The 22,931-nt window shown below is 47.5% G+C and overlaps 2 protein-coding genes across 7 annotated transcripts in view; one reads left to right on the forward strand and one right to left on the reverse strand.

The window, feature by feature from the left end:
• PCED1A (PC-esterase domain containing 1A) lies at nt 1–6,273 on the reverse strand. Of its 2 annotated transcripts, none has more exons than XM_017504769.1 (8): nt 5,894–6,273; nt 4,802–4,946; nt 3,866–3,945; nt 3,519–3,757; nt 3,269–3,419; nt 2,905–3,151; nt 723–998; nt 1–394 (listed from the first exon to the last, which is right to left on the reverse strand). In XM_017504769.1, the coding sequence occupies exons 2-8, from the start codon at nt 4,923–4,925 to the stop codon at nt 147–149; spliced, it is 1,365 nt and encodes a 454-aa protein (XP_017360258.1). In that variant the 5' UTR covers nt 4,926–4,946; nt 5,894–6,273; the 3' UTR covers nt 1–146. The 2 variants fall into 2 exon arrangements, with proteins under 2 accessions (XP_017360258.1, XP_017360257.1); XM_017504768.2 differs by lacking the exon at nt 5,894–6,273 and adding an exon at nt 5,247–5,715.
• Nucleotides 5,660–22,931, forward strand: part of VPS16 (VPS16 core subunit of CORVET and HOPS complexes) — a 23,233-nt gene continuing 5,961 nt past the window's right edge. For 2 of the 5 annotated variants that reach the window (XM_017504756.2, XM_037730056.1), the window contains exons 1-5: nt 5,660–5,855; nt 21,970–22,058; nt 22,347–22,444; nt 22,534–22,662; nt 22,743–22,887. In XM_017504756.2, the coding sequence (XP_017360245.2) occupies nt 5,686–5,855; nt 21,970–22,058; nt 22,347–22,444; nt 22,534–22,662; nt 22,743–22,887 (631 nt within the window). In that variant the 5' untranslated portion in view covers nt 5,660–5,685. Of the gene's footprint in view, nt 5,856–21,647; nt 21,796–21,969; nt 22,059–22,346; nt 22,445–22,533; nt 22,663–22,742; nt 22,888–22,931 lie in introns of all 5 variants that reach the window. The other 3 variants (XM_017504757.2, XM_017504759.2, XM_017504758.2) reach the window with 3 other exon arrangements.

Raw genomic sequence — 22,931 nt, forward strand, 5'->3', positions numbered from 1 at the left:
TGTCACTCTGTTCTTCCATGCCTTTATTGGTGACAGCAATGGACAAGAACAATACTAGGCATAGCAGACACCATAGCCCAGTACCTGAGGTGCCAGGCAGGCCCTGCTGGGCCATTGGCACATCCAGTCCCAGCCCAAGATTCAGTCTACCCAGGCCATGTCCCCGAATGGGCAGTAGGCCATCTGTCCAGTTTGTATGTGTGGATCAGTCTCTCTGAGTGTCTGAGCCGCTGCCTGCAGGGCCCCCCCATTCTTGGCACATGGTAGGGGCTGTTAGGAACACAGCGTGGCATCCCCCGGTGGATCACTGGGCCCCAGTGCTGACCATGGGGATTAGGGCCAGGGATTGGAGATGGCGGGGGGCCGGGCACAAACTTCACTCCAGGGCCACATCCTACAAAAGAACCAGTCATTATCAGAACAGGCTTCTGGCCAGAATGAGTACAGCTTTGCCTTCAGGTAACTCTTGTCCTCCAGGTGAGCTCCTCTGTTTCCCCATCTGCAAAACAGGGACAGCCCTTCCCCTACCTTCAGACAGTGAAATAGTGACAACCTGTGAGCTGATTAATGAGCCTTTAAGTGATGTTTCAGACTCAGGGGCTGCTGTGACCAAACCCAGCATTGGGGGCACAAGGAGCTACCCAATTCTTCTCAGCTCATCTAGGCATAGGAGGCTGGGTAAGGGAAGGTACAGGAGGTAGTGGAGCTGCAGAGGCACCTACCTAAGTGGGGTGGCATCGAGAAGTCTTCCATTGGATTATGGTTGAAGAATTCATGGGGTGGGAAGGGCTGGCCTGGGAAAAAAGGGGTATCCTGGGGCAGAGGTGGGAAGAGGGGAGGTGGCGAGGGCTGAGGAAGTGGGTAGGGAAAAGACATGGGAGGGGGTAAAGGAGAAGGTGGGGGTGGGAACAAGGCCCGATGCTTCCCGAAGTCTGGGGTCTGCCTATGGCTTCCCTGGAATGGATGATTCATCTCTGCCCAGTCCTCAATCCACGGGTCTAGGAATGGGATGGTTGTTTTAGGTAGGCTTGGGAGCCACGCTGCCCTGAACTCTGGCTGTCCACACTTCTAAAGCTCTATTCCTTCCTCTTGGAGAGCAGAGCCACCAGGCTGGAGCGCCCTTGCCCTCTACCCAGTTTTCCTAATTTCCTCTCATGTCAGGCCAAGCCCAAGGTGTGTTCCTTCTTTCTTACCTCTCAGACCTACTTTTGTTCTAACCTCACTTCCCTCCAGACCCTTCTTTGTTTGCCCAGGTCCTATATCTAGCTTTTTCCTCTCCCACCTCCTCCCCATAGACCAATAAATAAGCCAAACATAAAGATCCTGTTACTCCCTTCCCCAACTACTCCCCTTTACCATCCAAACTTCCAAAAGGAATGTTTTGCCCAATTTCCATTTCCTCCTCAATTGCTCATTGCCTCTTTTAATCCAAACCCATGCCCTCAACACTTCTCCTATTAACCACTTACTAACAAGTTCCAAAAGCCTCAGTCCTTCCTAAAAGCGTCCCTACCCTCATCTCCTTTTGTTTCCACCACAGCCCCTCTTTCTTGCCAATCCAAAGCATGAACACTGTTCCTGTTGTGCCCTCAGTTTTCATCTCTCTGCTGGGTACCACTGACTGCAAACCTACTCTGTATTTCCACAGGACCTAAATAAATCTGCCCTGACCAAACTCAATGACCCATCCTCCTACCCCAAATCAACTCTCCCTTTTCGTGGCCCTTACTTCTGTAACTCCAAATTGGATTTCAAAGGCCTAAGCCATCACAACTAGCCTTACAAGCTTTAGAATATCCCTTCATTTGCTGGGGATCAATCCTCATATCAAAACAAGGAAATTGGGATGTTTAACCAAAATCCGAATTCACCTCCCTGATGCTCCAACTCCTGGCTATCAAGTGCTACAGATTTGTCTCTATGATATTCCTGGACACTCTGTGCCCCCACATCCTCTTGTACAAGCAGCCTTCTAATGTGACTCATGCCTCCCATTCAACAAATACTATTCTGTTGATACCGTGTACAGGGCAATTGTGCTAGACACTGGGGCTGAAAGGTGTGAGTCGTCAACTAGTGCAGCAGAAAGCTTGCTCTTTTAAGGACATGATGCAGAGAAGCTTCCATGGAGACAATTAGCCATGGTGCCCCCTTTGTGTGCATGCAGGGTCTGGAATGTTGATATGGAAGCAGAGGTTCTGCAGCAGAGTGTTACAGTTGAGATGTGATGGGGAGCAGTGCCTCAAAACAAGCAGGAGGAGTGGGGTCCTCAGAAGCCTCCACCAATGACCCTGAGATGGGGCCAGAGGAGAGCTACACCAAGCTGCACCAGTCATACTGGGACTGAGACTGAACTAAGAAGCCTATGGAATACTGTCCATTGAGCCCAATTCCATAAGGCTGGCCTTCTCGATGCAACATCCCTACTCCACACCCTGCCAGTTGGCTGCACCCCTGCCCCCCAGCTGATGGGCTTCCTTGTTTCTACCACACTGTCTTCCTGTCCAGTCTTCCTTGCTTCTGCCACACTGCCAATCATCCTGAGGAGGATGGCCCTTCCTCCTTGTCTTTTCACCCCTCACATCTGTGCCCCATTTCTTTTCTGTTCATCTGCTGGGTAGGACTCTTGGAACATGCTGTCTTATGTGGTCAGTACACGTATAAGCTCCTTTATGTACACAGAAAGGACTACACAGCCAGACTGTAGGAAACTGGAACTTGGATAAGAATATTGCTCCGACAATCTAACCCTCCTAAGGGGTTGAGGAAGGAGAGCATACAGGAGCCAGAGCAGTCCTTAAAGGGACCCCTACTTCCCTTGAGTGGCTCTGTCCCATTCTGTTTCTGAGCCCTGTGCTCTGAGGGCCCCAGTGCATCACTACCCCCACTTATGGTAGGGCTCACCAGGGGGATAGTCACGTTTGGGCAGCTCCACGCCCCAGGCGTCAGCCACATGGGTCAGAAGCAGGTGTGAGAGGTGGCGGTGCGCATGCTGGTCCCAGTGGACGCCATCCCGATGACGGTGTTGTACCGCGTGCCGGAAATGAAAGTGGAGGTCTAGGACATCGAAGCAGTGGTCCCCAGCCAGCGTAGCACTGTAGAAGTTCCCTTCAACCACATCCCGCCGCAGGGAGCCTGCCAGGGGCTGGAGCTGAATGAGAAAGTGCAGCCTCTAAGAGCCACAGAATAAAGCAGGGTCGGAAATCAAGGTGTCCTATCTACCAGCCTATTGTCCCATCTCTTGTCCTGATGGGCCTCAGTAACTTGCCTCTGGCAGGAGAAAACCCCCAGTGATACGCTCCCCCAGGGGCATCGCCATGTTCCACACCAGCAGGCAGGAGTCTGGCAACACTTGGTCCATGCGCACAAACACCCGCTGCAGGTTCTCCCGGTAGCTCGCCATTGAGCAGCGACCATATCTATTGGGTGACATACAGGGTGGGCAAGAGCACAGGGGTGGACTGCCTCTGAGCCATACTTCCAGCCCCAACCGGTATATCCCTTCCCCTCGCCCCAACCTGGAGAGATCCCAGAGGCAGGAGTTGATGATCACCAGGTCCGGAGCAGGTCCATATGTCAGCTCTTCCAGAACATCCTCAAGGTACTCGGAGTAAACACGAGTGAGGAAGTAGAAGCGCACAAGGTGGTGGCCAGAGCCTGAGCAGAACTGGCGGACCTCACGGTACTGCGTCCCGTTGTGTAGCTCGCCCAGCTGGCCCCCAGCCACCAGCTGGTCCTGTTCAAAGCTCAGCTCCCCCTACCCACCCCCCAGCCCTACTGGTCAGATCCATGCCATGGAGGAGAACCCTGCCAGGCCAGGGGCTGTGCCCACCCACCACTGACATGGCCACCAAGCTTCCCTCACCTTGGCTTTCAGTTGGGCAGCTGTGAGCAGTGAGTCTTTCTGGAGCAAGAGCACCAGGTCCTTGTACACAGCCCGCTGAACTGCGGGGAGACAGAGATCCCAAGGCTGAGGCAGACCTTATCCTGCCCCAGCTCCTTCCAAGTCCAGGACCCTATCTTCCCAGGGCTGAGCTGCCCAACACCAGCTCCATGGAGTGTTTACTTAGAGGCAGGAGAAAAGATGAGGTTAAAAAGTCCTGGCATTGCCTCTGTTCTGTGTGCCTTCTGGCCAGCAGTATACAATGACCCAAGATCACCTGGCAGAAATTAAGTTGTTCAAGTCACCCGGGAGACACACTACACAATGCAACAGTTTCATGATGGAAATTATGGGGGAGAGGGGGTGTCCCAGCAAGAAACGCTGAGCAAGGATGGGCCAACAAGTGTACAGGTTATTACACCTGTCAGGACACCTGTGGAAGATGTGTGGGACATAAAAAGAGAAAACCTGGCTGGGCACGGTGGCTCACGTCTGTAATCCCAACACTGGGAGGCCAACGCGGGCGGATCACGAGGTCAGGAGAGCAAAACCATCCTGGCTAACACAGTGAAACCCCGTCTCTACTAAAAATACAAAAAATTAGCTGGGCATGGTAGAGGGCACCTGTGGTCCCAGCTACTCGGGAGGCTGAGACAGGCAGGAGAATCACTTGAACCTGGGAGGCGGAGGTTGCAGTGAGCTGAGATTCAGCCACTGCATTCCAGCCTGGGTGACAAAGCAAGGCTCTGTCTTCTGTCTCAAAAAAAAAAAAAAAAAAAAAAAAAAAAGAGAATACCTACTGGTTGAGAACAGACTAGAGGACAGACAGAAGATGTGAGATGGAGACAAATGGTCCAGACACACTGAACAGGCTGCAAGCTGTGGGACTGGAAGTGTCATCCTAGGAGAGGCACTCACTGGAGTCCCCCAAGATGACCACGAATTTGTTGTGTAGCAGCTGCTGGACTTCCGAGGCCTGGAAGTGGACCATGTTGCTTCGAAGCGGGCGGCGCGACTCCTCGCTCGACAGACAGAAGACCATGGCGCCACCGAATACGACAGGCTGCAGGGAGAGGCCACTAAGCCGCGCGACGGCGGGGACTCAGGGCAGGTCGGCCTCAGGGCCAGCCCCGGGACAACGGACGTCTGCGCCAGCCCCTCCAGGGCTGCTCAGCGCTAAAGGGAAGAGGTGACGGCGGCAGAGCCACGGTGGCACCAGCCTTGGTCACACTTGGCACCGGATGCAGGGTGCCAAGACAGCAGGCCTCCAGGGCACTGGGGAGCTTCCCGCGCAACGCGCCCTGCGCCTCACCACGTGCCCGCTGCCGTCCCGCGCATGCGCGCGCCCGCTCGCGCCAATTACCAAGTCCCGGGGCTCCGCGCCGTTCACCTGCGACCCGGGCAGGCCTGCGCACCGCGCGCCAGGCCCTCAGCGGGCTCCTGGCCAAGCCTCATGTTCCCGCGGCCCAGTCGGTTCTGCAAAGGTCCCGCCCCGCAGAGACCGTGGGTCCCGGTTAGCCGTCGGTGCGCAGCACAGCGCCCAGCGTTCTCCATGCGAGCGTCGCAGTGGCCCCGACGGCGCCTCAGGCCTCGGCGCCTGGGGCTGCGACGCTCACAGCTTCCACTTCTGTTCACCCATGTCGCGCCCTGAGCGACCGCCAGTGCCCGAAGGGGCAGCAAGGCGATGGAGGTGGCCGCCACAGAGGGCAGGAGCCAGGGCTGGGCCCACCTAGCAGGCGCGAAGCCCAAGTGCGGGCAGGGGTCGCAGCAGTCTTGGCCAAGTGCGTCTGCCCACAGTGGTGATGGCCGCGGCGGCGGCCTCGCCACGTGACCCGCACGGGCGGAAGCGGAAGTGCCGGCCTGGAGCCTGCTCTGGGTGGGTGTCCCCTCGGCGCTTCCCTGCTGCTGTCTGCACCAGCATGGACTGTTACACGGCGAACTGGAACCCGCTCGGGGACTCTGCCTTTTACCGGTGAGCCGCCCCGCCCTCCCGCCCGCGGTCCGGCTTACCCCGCTCGCCCGCCGGCTGGAGTCACCCGGCGGCTCTGGCGGCCCTAGCCCCCGTCACTACTGGCGCTGGGGTCCGCCCGGCGCCGGCTCTCCCAGAGCGTCTGCCACTTAGCGCACAGCGGCCTATGAGCAGGGAGCCGGGCCTTCCCTGCTCCAGAAAAGGAAACTGAGGCAAGCACAGTGGTCACGCCGAAGCCCAGGTCTGTTAGCCTCCGGAAGGATGCTCAAATCGCGTTGAGGGAGGCCGCTCGCGGGTGACAGCGAGTGCCCAGTCTCCTGCCGGAAAATGCTGCTGAAGTCAGACCACAGGGGCGCTCCGAGGGGGGCGGGATCGCACGGCGGGCGGGGTAACAGTGCTGATCAAGGCTGGGAAAAGGCGGCGAGTAGTCCGTGAATCCCGGAACAGCGGGAGTGAGAACCCCTGGCTTAGGGCAGCCCTCCCATGGGAGTTGTAGAGTCCTAAAACACGGTTCTTTCTAAAGTGTAAACCCGTAACATCGTTACCCAGATTAGGATTTTCCCATAGCTTCCCTACTTAGAAAAAAGTACGAACTTTTCATGGAACATCTATCTACAAGGCAGCCCTGTTTGTCTCTCCAACCTCATCTACCGCTCTCCTACCCAAATCTTGCGTTCCAGCCACGCAGAATTACCGGGTCCCAACCAGTCTGCAGTTCCTTTTGTGGACACTGCCGTTTCTCTATGTCATTGAAGAATTTTGTGCATCCTTCAGGACTTAGTTCAAGGGTTCTTTTTGGAATTGTGCCTGATTCTCCTCCAATAGAGAATCCTGTGAGTCTCACTGGGCCCAGCGCTAGGGTCTATTAGGTATGGCCTATTTGTATATTTAGGCGATATTTGTATAGGTTTCTTCTGCTAAACAAAGCTCCTTGAGGGCGGAAAGCGTGTTAATTTTCATTTTCTTTCTTTCTTTCTTTTTTTTATTTGAGGACAGAGTCTTGCTCTGTTGCCTAGGCTGCAGTGCATTGGCACTTGGCTCACTGCAACCTCCGCCTCCTGGGTTCAAGCAATTCTGCCTCAGCCTCCCGAGTGGCTGAGACTACAGACCCCCGCCACCACGCCTGGCTAATTTTTCACTCCAGTCTGGGCAACAGAGCAAGAATCTGTCTGGGGCGGGGCAGGGTGGGGGGCACATATGCCTGTGCAATATGAAAAAATTGCAAAAACTTCATTAAAATCCATAAAATCGCCGGGCTCAGTGTCTCATACCTGTAATCCCAGCACTTTGGGAGTCAAGGCTGGCGTATCACAAGGTCAGGAATTTGAGATCAGCCTGGCCAATATTGCGAAACCCCGTCTCTATTAATAATACAAAAATTAGCGGAGAGTGGTGGCGTGTACCTGTAGCCCCTGCTACTCAGGAGGCTGACGCAGAAGAATTGCTTGAACCTGGGAGATGGAAGTTGCAGTGAGCCAAGATGACGCCACTGCGCTCCAGTCTGGACGACAGTGTGAGACTCCATCTCAAAAAAAAAAAAAAAATCCATAAAATCAGTAGGAAATAATTACTTCAACTTGTTTCTGTGGAGGCGGGATATCAGCTGACAAAGGTAGCCACGTCATCTAGTATTTACACACCAGCAAATTGACACAACATTCACTTTTAAAATATCAGCTTGTATTATTTTGAAGATACCTGTTGCCTACCCAGGCTTATTAAATCAAAGAGTACTGCAGACAATGACCTCATTACCGCAGAGCTCTTATTTATCAGATGTAGTCTTTATTGACATGTTAATAAAGTTTTAAAAGAATGTATGTGTTGGGTGCATGCCACAGACACAACCTGAATGGCTAACCTACCCTTACCTGTGCTGTACTGCCAGAAAGTATTACGGGTCTAAGCCTTGCTGGGGAGGATATTTATGTTTTAAGTTGCTAACAGCTATTGAACCTTTCTTATGTACTAAGCATTATGCTAAGTACTTTATGTGTCTTAACTTGGTGAAGCCTTACAATCCCATGAGGTGGTTACCATCTTACTGATGAGGAAGCTGAGGCACAGAGAGGCCAGGTTATACAACTAGTTAAAACATAGGGTTTCAGGTAGTGGGGGCGGTTAACAGGAAAATGTAAGAGCATGTTTCACCTTTTCCACAAGAGTGGAAATGCTTTAAGAGCAAGTACTTATTTTTGTTCATATGTGTGCATAGCTTTATGCATAGGCAGGCCTTGATACATGTCTGAGTAAGTGAATGAATAATAAACAGGTGGCAGACATTGCATTTCAAGACCTATCTGCCTGACAGGATTCTTTTGCATTGGAAGCAGTATTCTGGAGAACTCATGCAATTTGGGAAGGCAAGGAAGAGAAATGGTGACCAGTTCTTATGGGACTCCAGAAGTCAGGCCATTTTTTTTATCTTAAAAATGCAACTTGGGCTAATCTAAATTAGTTTGTCCCATTCCTTTTGCAGGCTGAGCTTGTATAATAAAACAGATTTGGAAGGGTTTTACCTGCCCTCATAGAGCTTGCAGGCAGCAGGTGAGACAGTTGATAATCACTCAGTGTTTGTTTGATAATAATCATTATAAGGAGAGGTATAGGAGCAAATAACCTAAGAGAACTACTGAGACCAGCTCGGCTGTAGAGACCCCCTACCTAGGTGGTGCTGAAAGCATTAAGAAGCAGACACCCAGATAGAACAGCAAAGTGGAACTGTCTGGGGGTCAACAGCCTTCTGAGCTGAGAGCCTCAGAGGCTGACAGCATTCCGGGCTTCGGCCCCCCGAGCAGATTCGAACCCATGTAGTTATTCTCTCTGAACAGGTGATTATTATCAACAGGCAGGTGTTCTGTGTTTTCTCATAGACCCAAGATAAGCTAGGTGGGCAGCGGGTGCCTGCTTACCATTGATACTAGAAAGTATTCTCCACGAGGGAACCATGGGGGCAGGGTCACATATCCCGTGCTTAAAGAAGTATTTTAACTGGTGTATGATATACATATACTGTTTTGATACATTAGAATGCCCCAAGCAGTTTTCCCCTTGGGGCTGGTGGCAGCTAGGCTTTCCTTGGCATCATTCTTCTTAGCAAACAATATAATTTATCATACACTCAGCATTTCTCAGCAGAGAACATGTCACAGACTGGGAGAGTCAAAGGCAGAGAAGACATTCTGAAAGAAGTAATAATACCCTGTCTAGGGAATGAGTAGATTTAAGTGCAGGAAGTAGGATGGAGGTGGAGAAGAGCATATACACAAAAGTCTTGTTGCAGGAAGGACTGGGGCATGCACAGTGACCTAGAGAGCCAGTGTGGCTGGAGTGCCATAGGCACCAGAAACAGGAAATGCCCTTGAAAGGAAATGCACTTCTTTTAGGGATCACACCCTGCCAGGGGACTTGTAGACCAGAACAATGGGAAGCCTCAATTAAAGAGCCTTAACAAAAGATTGATGTGATTGGATTTGCAAGGGTGTGTGTGTGTGTATTTGTTTTAAGTTCCTTTTGTAGCCAATAGTGGGAAAAAGTTGGCAGGAACAATCAAAAATGGAAACAAAGGAGATGGTTAGGAGCCTGACAGAACAGACCAGGAAGAAGTTGAAGATGGCCGGTACTATGGGTGGTGATGGTGGAGGTGGAGAGAAGGGGCCAATCTGAGAGAAATTTAAAAGGTAAAAGGGAAGCAATTTATAATGGTTGCACTTGGTAGGGAGGAAGGAGAGCAAGGAATCAAGGATGACTTGGATTTGGGGCTTAAATAAAATTATGAGAAAGGAAGAGTGAGTTTGGCAGAAAAGAAGGTGAGCTTAGTTTTAAGTACACTGAATTTCACGTACTTAAGAAGCATATTATGGTGAAAGAAAGGAGAATTAAGATGCATTATAAACTCCTGAAATTATTTTTAGAAGGGTGGGCAACTATTTAAGTAGTTATATTTTTGTTTCATTTTGGTTTTTTTAATATATAAACATGAACATTTTTTTCAAAAAAATCAGCCATATATAGTGGCACGAACATGTAATCCCAGCTACTCGGGAGGCTGAACAACAACAAAAAAATGAACATGTAAAAAAATTGTGGTTAAATATAAATGATAAAAAATTTACTTTCTTAACCATTTTTTAGTGTACTCTTTAGTAGTGTTAAGTATATTCACATTGTTGTGTAACCAGTATCCGAACTTCATCTTGCAAAACTGAAATTCTATACCCTTAAACAGTAACTCCCCATTTCTTCCTCCCCTCAGCCCATGGCAACCACTATTCTATGTTCTGTCTCTGAATTTGACTACTCTAGACTCCTTACGTAAGTGGAGTTCTACACCGCTTATCTTCCTGTGACTGGCTTATTTCACTTAGCATAGTATCTTCAAGGTTTATTCATGTTGTAGCATATGTCAGAATTTTCTTCCTTTTTGAGGCTGAAGAATACTCCATTATATGCATATACCACATTTTGCTTATCCATTTCATCTGCCCGTGGACACTTGGGTTGCTGTCAGCCCTTGGCTATTGTGAATAATCTACTATGAATATGGGTCTACAAATATCTCTTCAGTATTTTTTGTACTCGGCTTTTCTTTTTTTTCTTTCTTTCTTTTTTTTTTTTTTTTTTTTTTTTTTTTTTTTTTTTTTTTGAGACAGAGTCTCACTCTGTTGCCCAGGCTGGAGTGCAGTGGCGAGATCTCAGCTCGCTGCAACCTTCGCCTCCCGGCTTCAAGCGATTCTCCTGCTTCAGCCTCCCAAGTAGCTGGGATTACAGGCACCCATCCCTTGCCCGGCTAATTTTTTTTTGTATTTTTAGTAGACATGGGGTTTCACCATGTTGGCCAGGCTAGTGTTGAACTCCTCGCCTCAGGTGATCTGCCCGCCTTAGTCTCCCAAAGTGCTGGGATTACAGACGTGAGCCGCCCGCCCAGCCTCTGTACTCCGCTTTTAATTATTTTGGGTGTACACCCAGAAGTGGAATTTCTGGATCATACGGTAAATCTATGTTTACTTTTTGAGGAACTGCTATACTGTTTTCCATAGTAGCTGATAAACCATTTTACATTCCCAGCAACAATGCCCACGACTACTTTATGTTTTTGAGCCAGGCTGGAAACAAGGAATTACAGGAGTGACAGTGAACTCTCTTTAGGGCCTGGGATTTGGGAATTACTGAATTATACCCCAAGGCAACCAGATTATACCTAACAATGCATCTTCCTCCCATATGGTCTGATATCTTAGCTTGGACAGGCAGAGATCATCTATTTTCACACAAGGGTCTTCTCACACCCCAGTAGACTGTGCTTCTCCAGCGGTTCAGCTGCCCTGCCACAGGAATTTCCTGTTTCCAGCAGGGGACTGGAATTGAAGCTACCAGTACCATTAGGTTTAACGATTTCCTCATATTAGATTCCAAGGTCCATTTACTGCTGCTGAGATTTCCACTTCTGGGACCTAGGAGTGGAGAAGAAAGATGGAGCTGGCCTTCCTCACTAAGGGTGTGGCTTGTCCTCACAGAGTCCTCACCCTTAGGCTTTTCTGAGAAGCTGCCCTTCACTCTGCCCATCCATACCCTGTAGTACCCTCAAGGCACAGCTTGGGTCACCTCACTGTCCTCAAGAAGCCCACTTTAAAGCTTCAGGAGGTGGTCCATACATGAGTGCTCTTCACTCCCTGACCCTTACTTTTGTACCCACTTTTGGGGTCTCTTGTGCCTCCTTCTCACCTGCTCTGTGTTGCTGCTGACATCCTGGACCAACTGCATTGCTCCCTGATTGTTGTTTTGGCCCACAGCCTCCTAGGCATCCCAGCTCTTGCCAACTTCCAGGGTGACTTCAGTGGCCACCTGGCTTCATGGTTCTGTGACCTCTACTCAGGTGATTTTATCCATCACAGCCACCCCCTCCCTGGATGCCACGCCACCCTTGTGCTTATCCAGAACTGCTCTACCTCTGAAATGCTGAATTCAAACTGCCCTCTCTCTGACCACAAGCTCCTGTCTGCACTGATACTCTTAATACCTCCCGATGATATACCCATCTTTCAACCTCCTTAGGATTGTCATTCATGGAGCCCTTTGTTCTCTTGGTGTCAACCTGCAGAACCCTCTTCTGTAGATATTTCTTTCTCTACCCACCTTAGAGTACAGCCACAGTCAATTGCTTCATTTTTTTTCTTGCCCTTTCCCTAACGTTGATTCTTTGTCCTTTGGTTACACCTGCCCGGTGCAGAGCCACCTCCCAGTGCACCAGTCTCTCACCACCTCTGTACATGTACCCAGGCTGATGAGCACTGCTGTGAGGTTCACACAACAGGCAGGTTGGGACACCAACAGGCACCAACCCCAACTGGGCTCTCGCAATCCTGTTATATGAAGTCAGCCTCATTCACTCACTACAAGGGCTCTACTTTCATTTCTTTTTTATTTTTAACTTTAATTTTTTTAGAGACGAGATCTCACTCTATCATTCAGGCTGGAGTGCAGTGGTGAAGTCTTGGCTAACTGCAGCCTCAACCTCTTGGGCTCAGGTGATTTGCCCACCTCAGGCTCTCAAAGTGCCGGGATTACAAGTGTGAGCCACCATGCCTGACTGAAGCAACATTTTTGCAAGGTTGTTATCAGGTGAGCGGAGCCACTCCCACTTCCACCTCTTGAATCTAGGTCCCAAATGGTGGAGATAACACCATATGATCATCTCTGATTAAAAGCATAGGCTGCATCCTATAAGACAAGCCCTGTCCTTTTAAGGATATTGTCTTGGAATTGGTGCTATAACCAAGTTGTCAGTAAACTTAGGTCAGCCACTTCTGAGTGATGGGGCTTAGGGTAAGGCCAATTGATCCCATAGCCGTGAGCCCACTGCTACCTTTCTTTGCTGTGAAATGAGGTCTTTGATTAGATGCAGTGCTTTGCAGAATGTCACAATGCTGGATAAATAATTCTGTAAATCCACAGATGGTGGGTGCTGGAAAACACATTGCGGGCAGGAAAGGCAAATCCACTTTCAGAATATGTATCTGTTCCAGTGGGGATAAATCATTGCCCTCTCTGAAATATAAGAGACCCAATATAATCAACTTGTAGGCTGGTTCCTCCAGGAATGGTGTGATACTGGAGTCGTGTATTGTCTTTGCTATTGGCAGTGTTACTTGGATTGGGAGGCTTCTAAGACATCTACCCCAAGTTAGGTTATCAGGGTTTTCAAGCAAAAGCTAGTCTCCTGGGAGACAGGAAGGCTTTCCTCTGGCAAGGGAAGCTCAGAATGACCTAGGAGTCCAAAATTGTCAGTTTTGTGTAGATCTAACCAGATGTCCCTCTTCCAAGATTCAGGATCTCATTGTTTCCTATCAGTACCCTAATTTGCACACAAGAAATGGTATGTTGGCGAATTCAACTGTTGTAACTCAACAACTCACACAATTTTGTGTTTGATTTTCAGTAATAGCAGCTATGTGGCTGCAAAAAATGTGTTGGGTTTTTGTTTTGTTTTTTTTTTGAGATGGGGTTTTGTTCTTGTTGCCCAGGCTGGAGTGCAATGGCACAATCTCAGCTCACTGCATCCTCTGCCTCTCTGGGGTTCGTGATTCTCCTGCCTCAGCCTCCTGAGTAGCTGGGATTATAGGCATGCACCGCCACGCCAGGCTAATTTTTTGTAATTTTAGTAGAGACAGGATTTCAGCATCTTGGCCAGGCTGATCTCAAACTTCTGACCTCAGGTGATTGACTTGCCTCGGCCTCCCAAAGTGCTAGGATTAACAGGTGTGAGTCACCGCACCTGGCCAAAACAAGATTCTTTTAGGGCTGTTAGAGAAGCCTTCTGCTTCTCAGAACGTGACTCAAGTTGAATGTTAACGGACCTAAGATCACTTTCTCTTTGTAAATGTTCAAGTGAGCTCAAAATAATCCATTCCATACCACCATGTATAAAGTCATCATTACTCCAATAGTGGCAAATACAGAAGTCACTCCCATAATACATGTTTCAGTTACCATTTCATCACAGTAAACTGCAGGCTTGATAAATTGTGATGCAAGTACATACAATGGGTTATAGCATCTGTTTTCCATTGACAAAGAGCTCAACACCAAGCCAGTTCCCAAATCCCATCTTTAGGGGATCTGTCTTCTGGAACTGTTCCTTCTATTCCAAGTCTGTATCAGTCTGGGTCCAGGTCCAGTCAGAAGACTTAACCTGGAAAGTTTAATATAAAGAATTGTTGGCCAGGTGCTCACGCCTGCAATTTTAGCACTTTGGGAGACCAAGTGGGTGGATTACCTGAGGTCAGGAGTTTGAGACCACCCTGGCCAACATGGCGAAACCTTGTCTCTACTAAAAATACAAAAAATTAGCTGGGCGTGGTGGGCACCTGTAATCTCAGCTACTCAGGGGGCTGAGGCAGGAGAATCACTTGAACCCAGGAGGTGGAGGTTGCAGCGAGCCAAGATTACGCCATTGCACTCCAGCCTGGACAACAAGAGGGAAACTCCATCTCAAAACAAAACAAACAAACAAACAAATATATGTATATATATATATGTATATATGACAAGTCACAGCCAGCGGCTCGGTGTACAGGTGTGCAGAGGGAGTTTGTGGAAACCCTAGGACACAGGTAGGGTGCAGCCAGTGGCCAGGCAAGTTGGTATGGAGAGGAAGTGGGGACCTGGCATGGGCAGGAAGCCTGGAGTATAGCGTCTATCGAGAGAACCTGAGAAAAGCGATACAGGGAGGGCTGCAGTGTTGCTGAGGGACCATGCTTTGTGGATGTGTGGCTGGGGCAGAGCAGTTCCACATGTTCTCCACCCTGGCTGCTGGCTGGCAGCCACCACTGGAAGCACAGGAGGGCCCTTTCCTAATGCAGTGTCCTTCCAGCGCCCTCTGCTGAGAAAGCTTAACATGCTCTCTATAAAGAAGAAGTGCTTAAAGGAACGCTGACCATTGCCATGCTGACCATTACCATAGAACGTGTGTTAAAGGGTGAATTTGGAGTTGAGAGGCAATACAGTGATAACTGGCATCCTAGATCTGTGTGAATATCTATTTTCCTATCAGATGTTTTTTCACCCAATGATTTTAGTTATAGAATGTCAAAAGAAATCCATATGGGTTGTAAAGAATTCAAATAATGCCAAAGGATATACAGACATACTCTGGAGATATTACAGGTTCAGTTCTAGACCACAACAATAAAGTGAATATTACAAAACACATCACATGAATTTTTTGCTTTCCCAGTGCATGTAAAAGTTTTATGTTTACACTATACTGTAGTATATTGTGTGCAATAGCATTGTGTCTAAAAAAATGTACATACCCTAATTTAAAAATACTTTATTGCTAAAATGTGCTAGTGGTTATCAGAGCCTTAAGCAACTTGTAGTATTTTTTCTGGTGGAGGGTCTTACCTCAATGGTGATGGCTGCTAACTAATCCAAGTTGTGGTTGCTGAAGGTTAGGGTAGCTACCACAATTTCTGAAAACAACAATGAAGTTGCCATATCAGTGGGCCCTTGCTTTCATGAAAGGTTTCTCAGTAGCATGCATTGCTGTCTGATAGCATTTTATCCACAGTAGAACTTCCACAATTTAGTCAATCCTTTCAAACCATACCGCTGCTTTATTAACTAAGTATATGTAATACTCTTTTTGTTGTCATTTCAACAGTGTTCACAGTAGTAGATACCATCACCAGTAGTAGATGCCATCTCAAGAAACCACTTTCAGCCAGGAACGGTGGCTCACACCTGTAGTCCTAGCACTTTGGGAGGCCGAGGTGGGCGGAGCACTCGAGGCCATGAGTTCAAAACCAGCCTGGCCTACATGGTGAAACCCCATCTCTAGTGAAAACACAAAAAATAGCCGGGTGTGGTGGTGGGTGCCTATATTCTCAGTTACAGGAGGCCTAGGCAGGAAAAGTGCTTGAACTTGGGCAAGAGAGGTTGCAGTGAGCTGAGATCATGCTACTGCACTTCAGCCTGGGTGACAGAGTGAGACTCTGTCTCAAAACAAACAAACAAGCAAACAACAACAACAAAAAACCCACTTTCTTTGCTCACCCATAAGAAGCAAATCCTTATTTGTTCAAGTGCTGAGATTGAAGCAATTCAGCCACATCTTCAGGCTCTACTCCTAATTCTGATTGTCTTGCTATTTCTACCACCTCTGCAGAGACTTCTACTAAAGTCTTAAACCCCTCAAAGTCATCCATGAGGATTGGAATCAACTTCCTCCAAACTCCTATTAATGTTGATATTTTGACCTCCTCTCATGAATCATAAGTGCTCTTAATGGCATCTAGAATTGTGACTCCTTTCCAGGTTTTCAATTTACTTTGTCCAGATCCATCAAAGGAACTACTATTTATGGCAGCTATAGCCTTAAAATGTATTTCTAGGCTGAGCACAGTGGTGCACACCTGTAATCCCAGCACTTTGGGAGGCCAAGGTGTAGGAATCACTTGAGGCCAGGAGTTCAAGACCAGCCCGGCAACAGAGTGAGTCCCCATATCTACACACACACACACAAAATTTTTTAGCCAGGCACACTAGCATGCGCTAGTAGTCCCAGCTACTTGGGAGGCTGAGGCTGGAGAATCACTTGAGCCCAGGAGTTTGAGGCTTCAAGGCTGCAGTGAGCCGTGATCACATCACTGCACTCTATTTTGGGCAACAGAGCAAGACACTGTCTTTCTTTAATTAAAAAAAAAGAGAAAAAAGTCTTATATAAGACTTGAAAATTGAGGCCAGGCATGGTGGCTCACACCTCTAATCCCAACAATTTGGGAGGCCGATGCTAATGAATCACTTGAGGTCAGGAGTTTGAGACCAGACTGGCCAACATGGTGAAACCTTGTCTTTACTAAAAAAATATAAAAATTAGCTGGGCATGGTGGTGTGTGTATATAGTCTCAGCTACTCAGGAGGCTGAAGCAGGATAGTTGCTTGAACCTGGGAGGCAAAAGTTGTGGTGAGCCGAGATTGCACCACTGGACTCTAGCCTGGGCAACAGAGCGAGACTCCATCTCAAAAAAAAAAAAAAAAGAAGTTCAAAATCACTCCCTCCATGATTCATGAACTGCATAGTGGATGTTGTGTTAGAAGGCATAAAGACAACATTAATCTCCATCAGAGTATTTGGGCACCAGGTACGTTGTCAATGAGCAGCTATGTTTTTAAAGGAATCTTTTTTTCTGAGCATTGGATCTCAATAGTGGGCATTAAACATTTAGTAAACAATGCCATGCCATCTAGGCTTTGTTATCCCATTTCTAGAGCACAGATAGAGTAGATTTAGCATAAAGGATCCTAGGATTTTCATGATGGTAAATGAGCGTTAGCTTCAACTTAAAGTCACTAGCTGCATTAGGCCCCAACAAGAGAGTCAGCCCTGTCCTTATACGCTTTGAAGCCAGGTGTTTACTTCTTTCTAGCTATGAAAGGCCTAGATGGCATCTTCTTCCAACATAAGACTGTTTTATCTACATTGAAAATCTGTTGTTTAGCCAGCCACTTTTGTCAATGATCTTTTCTAGATCTTCTGGATAACTTGCTGCAGCTTCTATGTCAGCACTTGCTCCTTTACCTTGTGCTTTTATGTTACAGAGATGGTTTCTTCCTTTAAACTTCATGAACCAACCTCTGCTAGCTTCAGACTTCTGCGGCTTCCTCACTTCTCTCAGCCTTTATAGAATTTAAGAGTTAGGGCCTTGCTCTGGATTAGGCTTTGGCTTAAGGGAATGTTGTGGCTGGTATGATCTTATACAGAGTTCACTAAAAGTTTCTCCTTATCAGCAATAAGGCTACTTTGCTTTCTTATCATTCCTACATTCACTGGAGTAGCACTTTTAATTTCCTTCAAGAACTTTTCCTTTGCATGCACAACTTGGCTAACTGGCACTCAAGGCCTGGCTTTTGGCCTGTCTTGGCTTTCAACTTGCTTTCCTCACTAAGCTTAGTAGTTTCTAGCTTTTGATTTAAAGTGAGAGATTTACCACTCTTCTTTCACTTGAACAGACAGAGGGTTTTTAATTGGCCTAATTTCGACACTGTGTGTCTCAGGGAATAGGAGGCCTGAAGAGAGGGAGAGATGATCGGGAAACGGCTGGTTGGTGGAGAAATCAGAACACATACAACACGCATTCATTAAGCTCACCATCATATACGGGCTCAGTTTGTGACACCCCAAAACAATTACAATAGTAAAGTCATTGATCACAGATCACTAGATTAGATTTATAATAATGAAAAACTTTGGAATATTGTGAGAATTACCAAATTGTGATACAGGGACATGAAGTGAGCACATGCTGTTGGAAAAATGACACTGATAGATTTGCTTGACTCAGCATTGCCACAAACCTTCAATTTGTAAAAATGCAGTAACTGCCAAGTGCAGTAAAGCAAAGTATAACAAAATGATGTATGCTTGTAGTGTAAAAATGGACAGCTCCCCAGGTGTGTCCCCATCTACCACCCTCCCCAAAGGTAATCACTGTCTCTGGCTTAGTATGGAAGTCTCTTGAGCATTTTTCTATATATTAACACAGAAAGTAAAATAATGAAATAGCATTTATTGTGTTTCTATATGGCCCATTGTCTCATTTCAAGTATCAATTTGCACTAATTTGAAATGTCATCTTTATTATATGCTCAATTCTGAGCTCTTTTCCTAGACTCCATTCTCCTCCATTGATCTGTTTGCACATTCCTGTACCAAAATAATAGTTTTAAGTTAACTTTTTATAGTGTGCAATATCTGGTATGCATCTGTTCTCATATTTTCAAATGTTCTTAAATATTTTGTGGTATTTAAATATAAATTTATATTTATTAAATATTTTGTGGTGTTTATATTTATATAAATTTCTATATAATTAAATTTAAATTTAGATAAATATAAATTTATATTTATAATTAAATTTAAATTTAAATAAATATAAATTTATATTTTAGTATAAATACCACAAAATATTTTAAGATTTTTGGATATTTGTATACTCTTTCAAGATGATTTTTTTCCTCTCTCTTTTTTTTTTTTTTTTTTGAAACTGAGCCTCCCACTGTCGCCCAGGCTGGAGTGTAGTGGCACAATCTCAGCTCACTGCAACCCCTGCCTCTCGAGTTTAAGCGATTCTCATGCCTCAGCCTCCTGCAAGCTGGGATTATAGGTGCCCACCTCCATGCCCAGGTAATTTTCATATTTTTGGTAGAGACAAGGTTTCACCATGTTGTCCAGGCTAGTCTCAAACTCCTGACCTTGGGTGATCTGCCCACCTCGGCCTCTGAAAGTGTTGGGATTATAGGCGTGAGCCATACCGCACCCAGCCCCGCCATATGAACTTTAGAATCAGTTTGTGCATTGCTACTCCACTGGCCAGATAATTGGCAGAAGGTATTTATTGGAATTCCTGTGCATTTATACATTATTTTGGATATTTCTCCATGTCTTTTATAGCTTTGAAAAAGATTTTGTAAAATTTTTCATTAAATTTATTATTTGATATCTTATAGTTTTATTCCCTTTATATTAGGATGTCTTAAAAGTTGTATTTCTTTCTTTCTTTCTTTCTTTCTTTCTTTCTTTCTTTCTTTCTTTCTTTCTTTCTTTCTTTCTTTTTTTAGATGGAGTCTGACTTTGTTGCCCAGGTAGCTAGAGTGCAGTGGCATGATCTCAGCTCACTGCAACCTCTGCCTCCTGGGTTCAAGTGATTCTCCTGCCTCAGCCTCCTGAGCAGCTGGGATTACAGGCACTCCCTCCTGAGCCCGGATAATTTTTATATTTTTACTTTAATTTTATTTATTTATTTATTTATTTATTTTTTTGAGATGGAGTTTCACTCTTGTTACCCAGGCTGGAGTGCAATGGCGCGATCTCGGCTCATCGCAACCTCCGCCTCCTGGGTTCAGGCAATTCTCCTGCCTCAGCCTCCTGAGTAGCTGGGATTACAGGCACGCGCCACCATGCCCAGCTAATTTTTTGTAGTTTTTTAGTAGAGACGGGGTTTCACCGTGTTGACCAGGATGGTCTCGATCTCTTGACCTCGTGATCCACCCGCCTCGGCCTCCCAAAGTGCTGGGATTACAGGCTTGAGCCACCGCGCCCGGCCTATTTATTTATTTTTTTGAGACAGAGTCTTACTCTGTCACCTAGGCTGAAGTGCAGTAGCATGATCTTGGCTCACTGCAACCTCTGCCTCCTGGGCTCAAGTGATTCTAATGCCTCACCCTCCCAAGTAGCTGGGATTACAGGTGTCCACCACGCCTGGCTAATTTTTGTATTTTTAGTAGAGACAGTGTTTCACCATGTTGGTTAGGCTGGTCTCATACTCCTGATCTCAAGTGATCCACCTACCTCACCTTGAAAAGTTGTATTTCTAATTGATTCTCGGTATGGTATGAAAATTTCTTGGTATAGAAAATAAACTGGTTTTTGTTGATCATCCTACACCCTCTGTGAGAGTCTGATATTCATTGTTTCCTAGACTGCTTTGGGTTTTTTGTTGTCGTTGTTGTTGTTTGTTTGTTTTTCTTTTGAAACAGGGTCTCACTTTGTCACCCAGGCTGGAGTGTGGTGATGCTATCTTGGCTCACTGCAGCCTCGACCTCCCAGGTTCAAGTGATCCTTCTGCCTCAGCCCTCCAAGTAGCTGGCATGCTACTTGTAACTACAGGCATGTGCCGCCACATCCAGCTAATTTTTGTATTTTTTGTAAAGACAGGGCTTCGCCACATTGCCCAGGCTGGTCTTGGTCTTCCAAGCTCAAGTGAGCTGCCTGCTTTAGCCCCATAAAGTGCTAGGATCACAGCTTTGGATTTTCTAAGTAGGTAATCACATTATTTGCAAATAATGAACTCTGCTCCTTCATCAAAATGTAAACATCTCTTTATTTTTTTTTTCTTAAATTATGTTGGCTAGAACCACAACAAGGATGTCAAATAGTAGGTAATGACGGGCATATTCCTGATCACGAATGAGAAGATCCCTGAAATGATACTGGGTGAAATGCCCTTCTTGAACACTGTCTTCTCTTGGTATCCTGGAATAGTGCCCACTCCTTCTTTGTCTCTTTTGCTACCCCTTTTTCCCTTATCTTGAGGTGTCTGACATACCTCAAGCTCCCTACCCTGACTTCCCATGCAGCACACACTCGGTGGTCCATGAGTGTTTCAGATTGTAATTCGTCTCATGCCTCATGTGATTTGTGATTTGGTTACCTCCCATAAGCCAAGCGTTCGCAGATTGACATCCCTAATCCAGGATTTCTCCCAGCACCATCTCACTGAAAAGCTCCTCTTGGATTTCTTTCAGGTACTGCTAACTCAGTACTTCTAAAACTAAGTTCATCATCAATAAGCATAGAGCTGAACCCCTGGATATAAAGCCCACACCCTGATTCACAAAGAACCAGAAATAGGCCAGGCACTGCAGCTCACACCTGTAATACCAGCACTTTGGAGGCCAGGGTGGGGGGATTACTTGAGCCCAGGAGTCTGAGACCAGCCTGGGCAACATGGGGAGACTCCATCTCTACAAAAAATAAAACAAAATAGCCAGGTATAATAGTGCACCCTGTAGTCCCAGCTACCCAGGAGGCTGAGATGGGAGGATCACTTGAGCTTGGGAGGTTGAAGCTGCAGAGAGCCGTGATTGTGACAGTGCACCCCAGCCTGGGCAACACAACAAGACCCTCTCTCAAAAAAGAACTAGAAATAGAAGAAAGCCTTTCTTCCCTGAGAGACCCTTTCTGAGAGTCTCATTTCCTGTTAATGCTGGCCTGAGCCAGCCACTTCACCTTAGTTTTATCTCAGTTTGTGCCTTGGATGTTGGCCACACAGCTTGCCTGGCTCAAGAGCTCCTGCCATCCTTGGACACTTGCCCCAAGAACCACATCCTTCCCTGCCAGCACCCTCTGCTGGCTCTCTTGCTGTCCCTAAGCATGCATGTGGTCAGTTCGCCTAACTTTCTGGTCATCACCCTCCTCCCTGCCTCTGGGGGTGGGGTGGAGACTTCCTCTACAGCCTTGTGGAAGACAAATGGAGGCTTTAGGAATTCCTCTGGGGCTTACTTCCTCCGGATGCAGGGTAATGAGGCTAATCTCTGCCCGTCTCTGTATGGGCAGGAAATATGAGCTGTACAGCATGGACTGGGACCTGAAGGAAGAACTCAGAGATTGCCTGGTGGCTGCTGCACCCTATGGGGGCCCCATTGGTATGTTGCTTCTCCACCACCACCTGCTCTGGGACCCTGGAATGAACGTAAGGTCCTTGATTCCTGGGGGCTTGCTGTCAGGTTGTTCTTGTTGCCACCCCCCACTCACCCTGCTGAGATGCTTTTACTTCTGGTTTTTATAGGCCTGCTTCACATGGGGTGGGCCTGGGGAGCCAGGACATGAGGCCTGCTTTACACGTGGTGGGTTTGGGGAGTCAGGACCTGAGGCCTGCTTCACATGGTGTAGGCATGGGGAGCTAGGACAGAAGGTCTTTTCTCAAATTGCAGCACTGCTGAGGAACCCCTGGCGGAAGGAGAAAGCTGCCAGTGTAAGGCCAGTGCTCGATATATACTCTGCTTCCGGCATGCCTCTGGCCAGCCTGCTGGTGAGCATTTCTGACGGTCCCTGTGGCTGGAGGCTGGACAGGGTTTCTTCACCTGAGGACAGCCTCAGGAACCTCTCTCTCCCCTGCAGTGGAAGAGTGGACCCGTGGTGTCCCTGGGCTGGTCTGCTGAGGAGGAGCTGCTCTGTGTGCAGGAAGATGGTGCTGTACTGGTTTATGGGCTTCATGGTGACTTCCGGAGACACTTCAGCATGGGCAATGTAGGGGTCACAGAGAGCTGGGAAAGTGGGGTAGAGTGTATGACCCTGTGGCTCCCTCAACCCATGACCCCTCTCCTCAGGAAGTACTCCAGAACCGGGTTCTGGATGCCCGGATCTTTCACACTGAATTTGGTTCTGGAGTGGCCATCCTCACAGGGGCCCACCGCTTCACCCTCAGTGCCAATGTGGGTGACCTCAAACTCCGCCGGATGCCAGAGGTGCCAGGTAAGCCCTGACACCGCTGAGATGGCCATTCAGTACCCACAGAT

This window comes from Cebus imitator, unplaced genomic scaffold, assembly GCF_001604975.1.
Source record: "Cebus imitator isolate Cc_AM_T3 unplaced genomic scaffold, Cebus_imitator-1.0 Scaffold328, whole genome shotgun sequence".
NCBI classification, from domain to species: domain Eukaryota; kingdom Metazoa; phylum Chordata; class Mammalia; order Primates; family Cebidae; genus Cebus; species Cebus imitator.

Bases quoted from the DNA above. Each gene is read 5' to 3' on its own strand.
- PCED1A (XM_017504769.1), bottom strand. From the start codon at position 4,925: ATGGTCTTCTGTCTGTCGAGCGAGGAGTCGCGCCGCCCGCTTCGAAGC. The intron at 3,758-3,865 runs GTGAGGGAAGCT...GGGGGTGGGTAG, and splicing joins CTGCCCAACTGAAAGCCAAG to GGGGAGCTGAGCTTTGAACA. The intron at 395-722 runs GTAGGTGCCTCT...GTTCTTTTGTAG, and splicing joins CTCGATGCCACCCCACTTAG to GATGTGGCCCTGGAGTGAAG.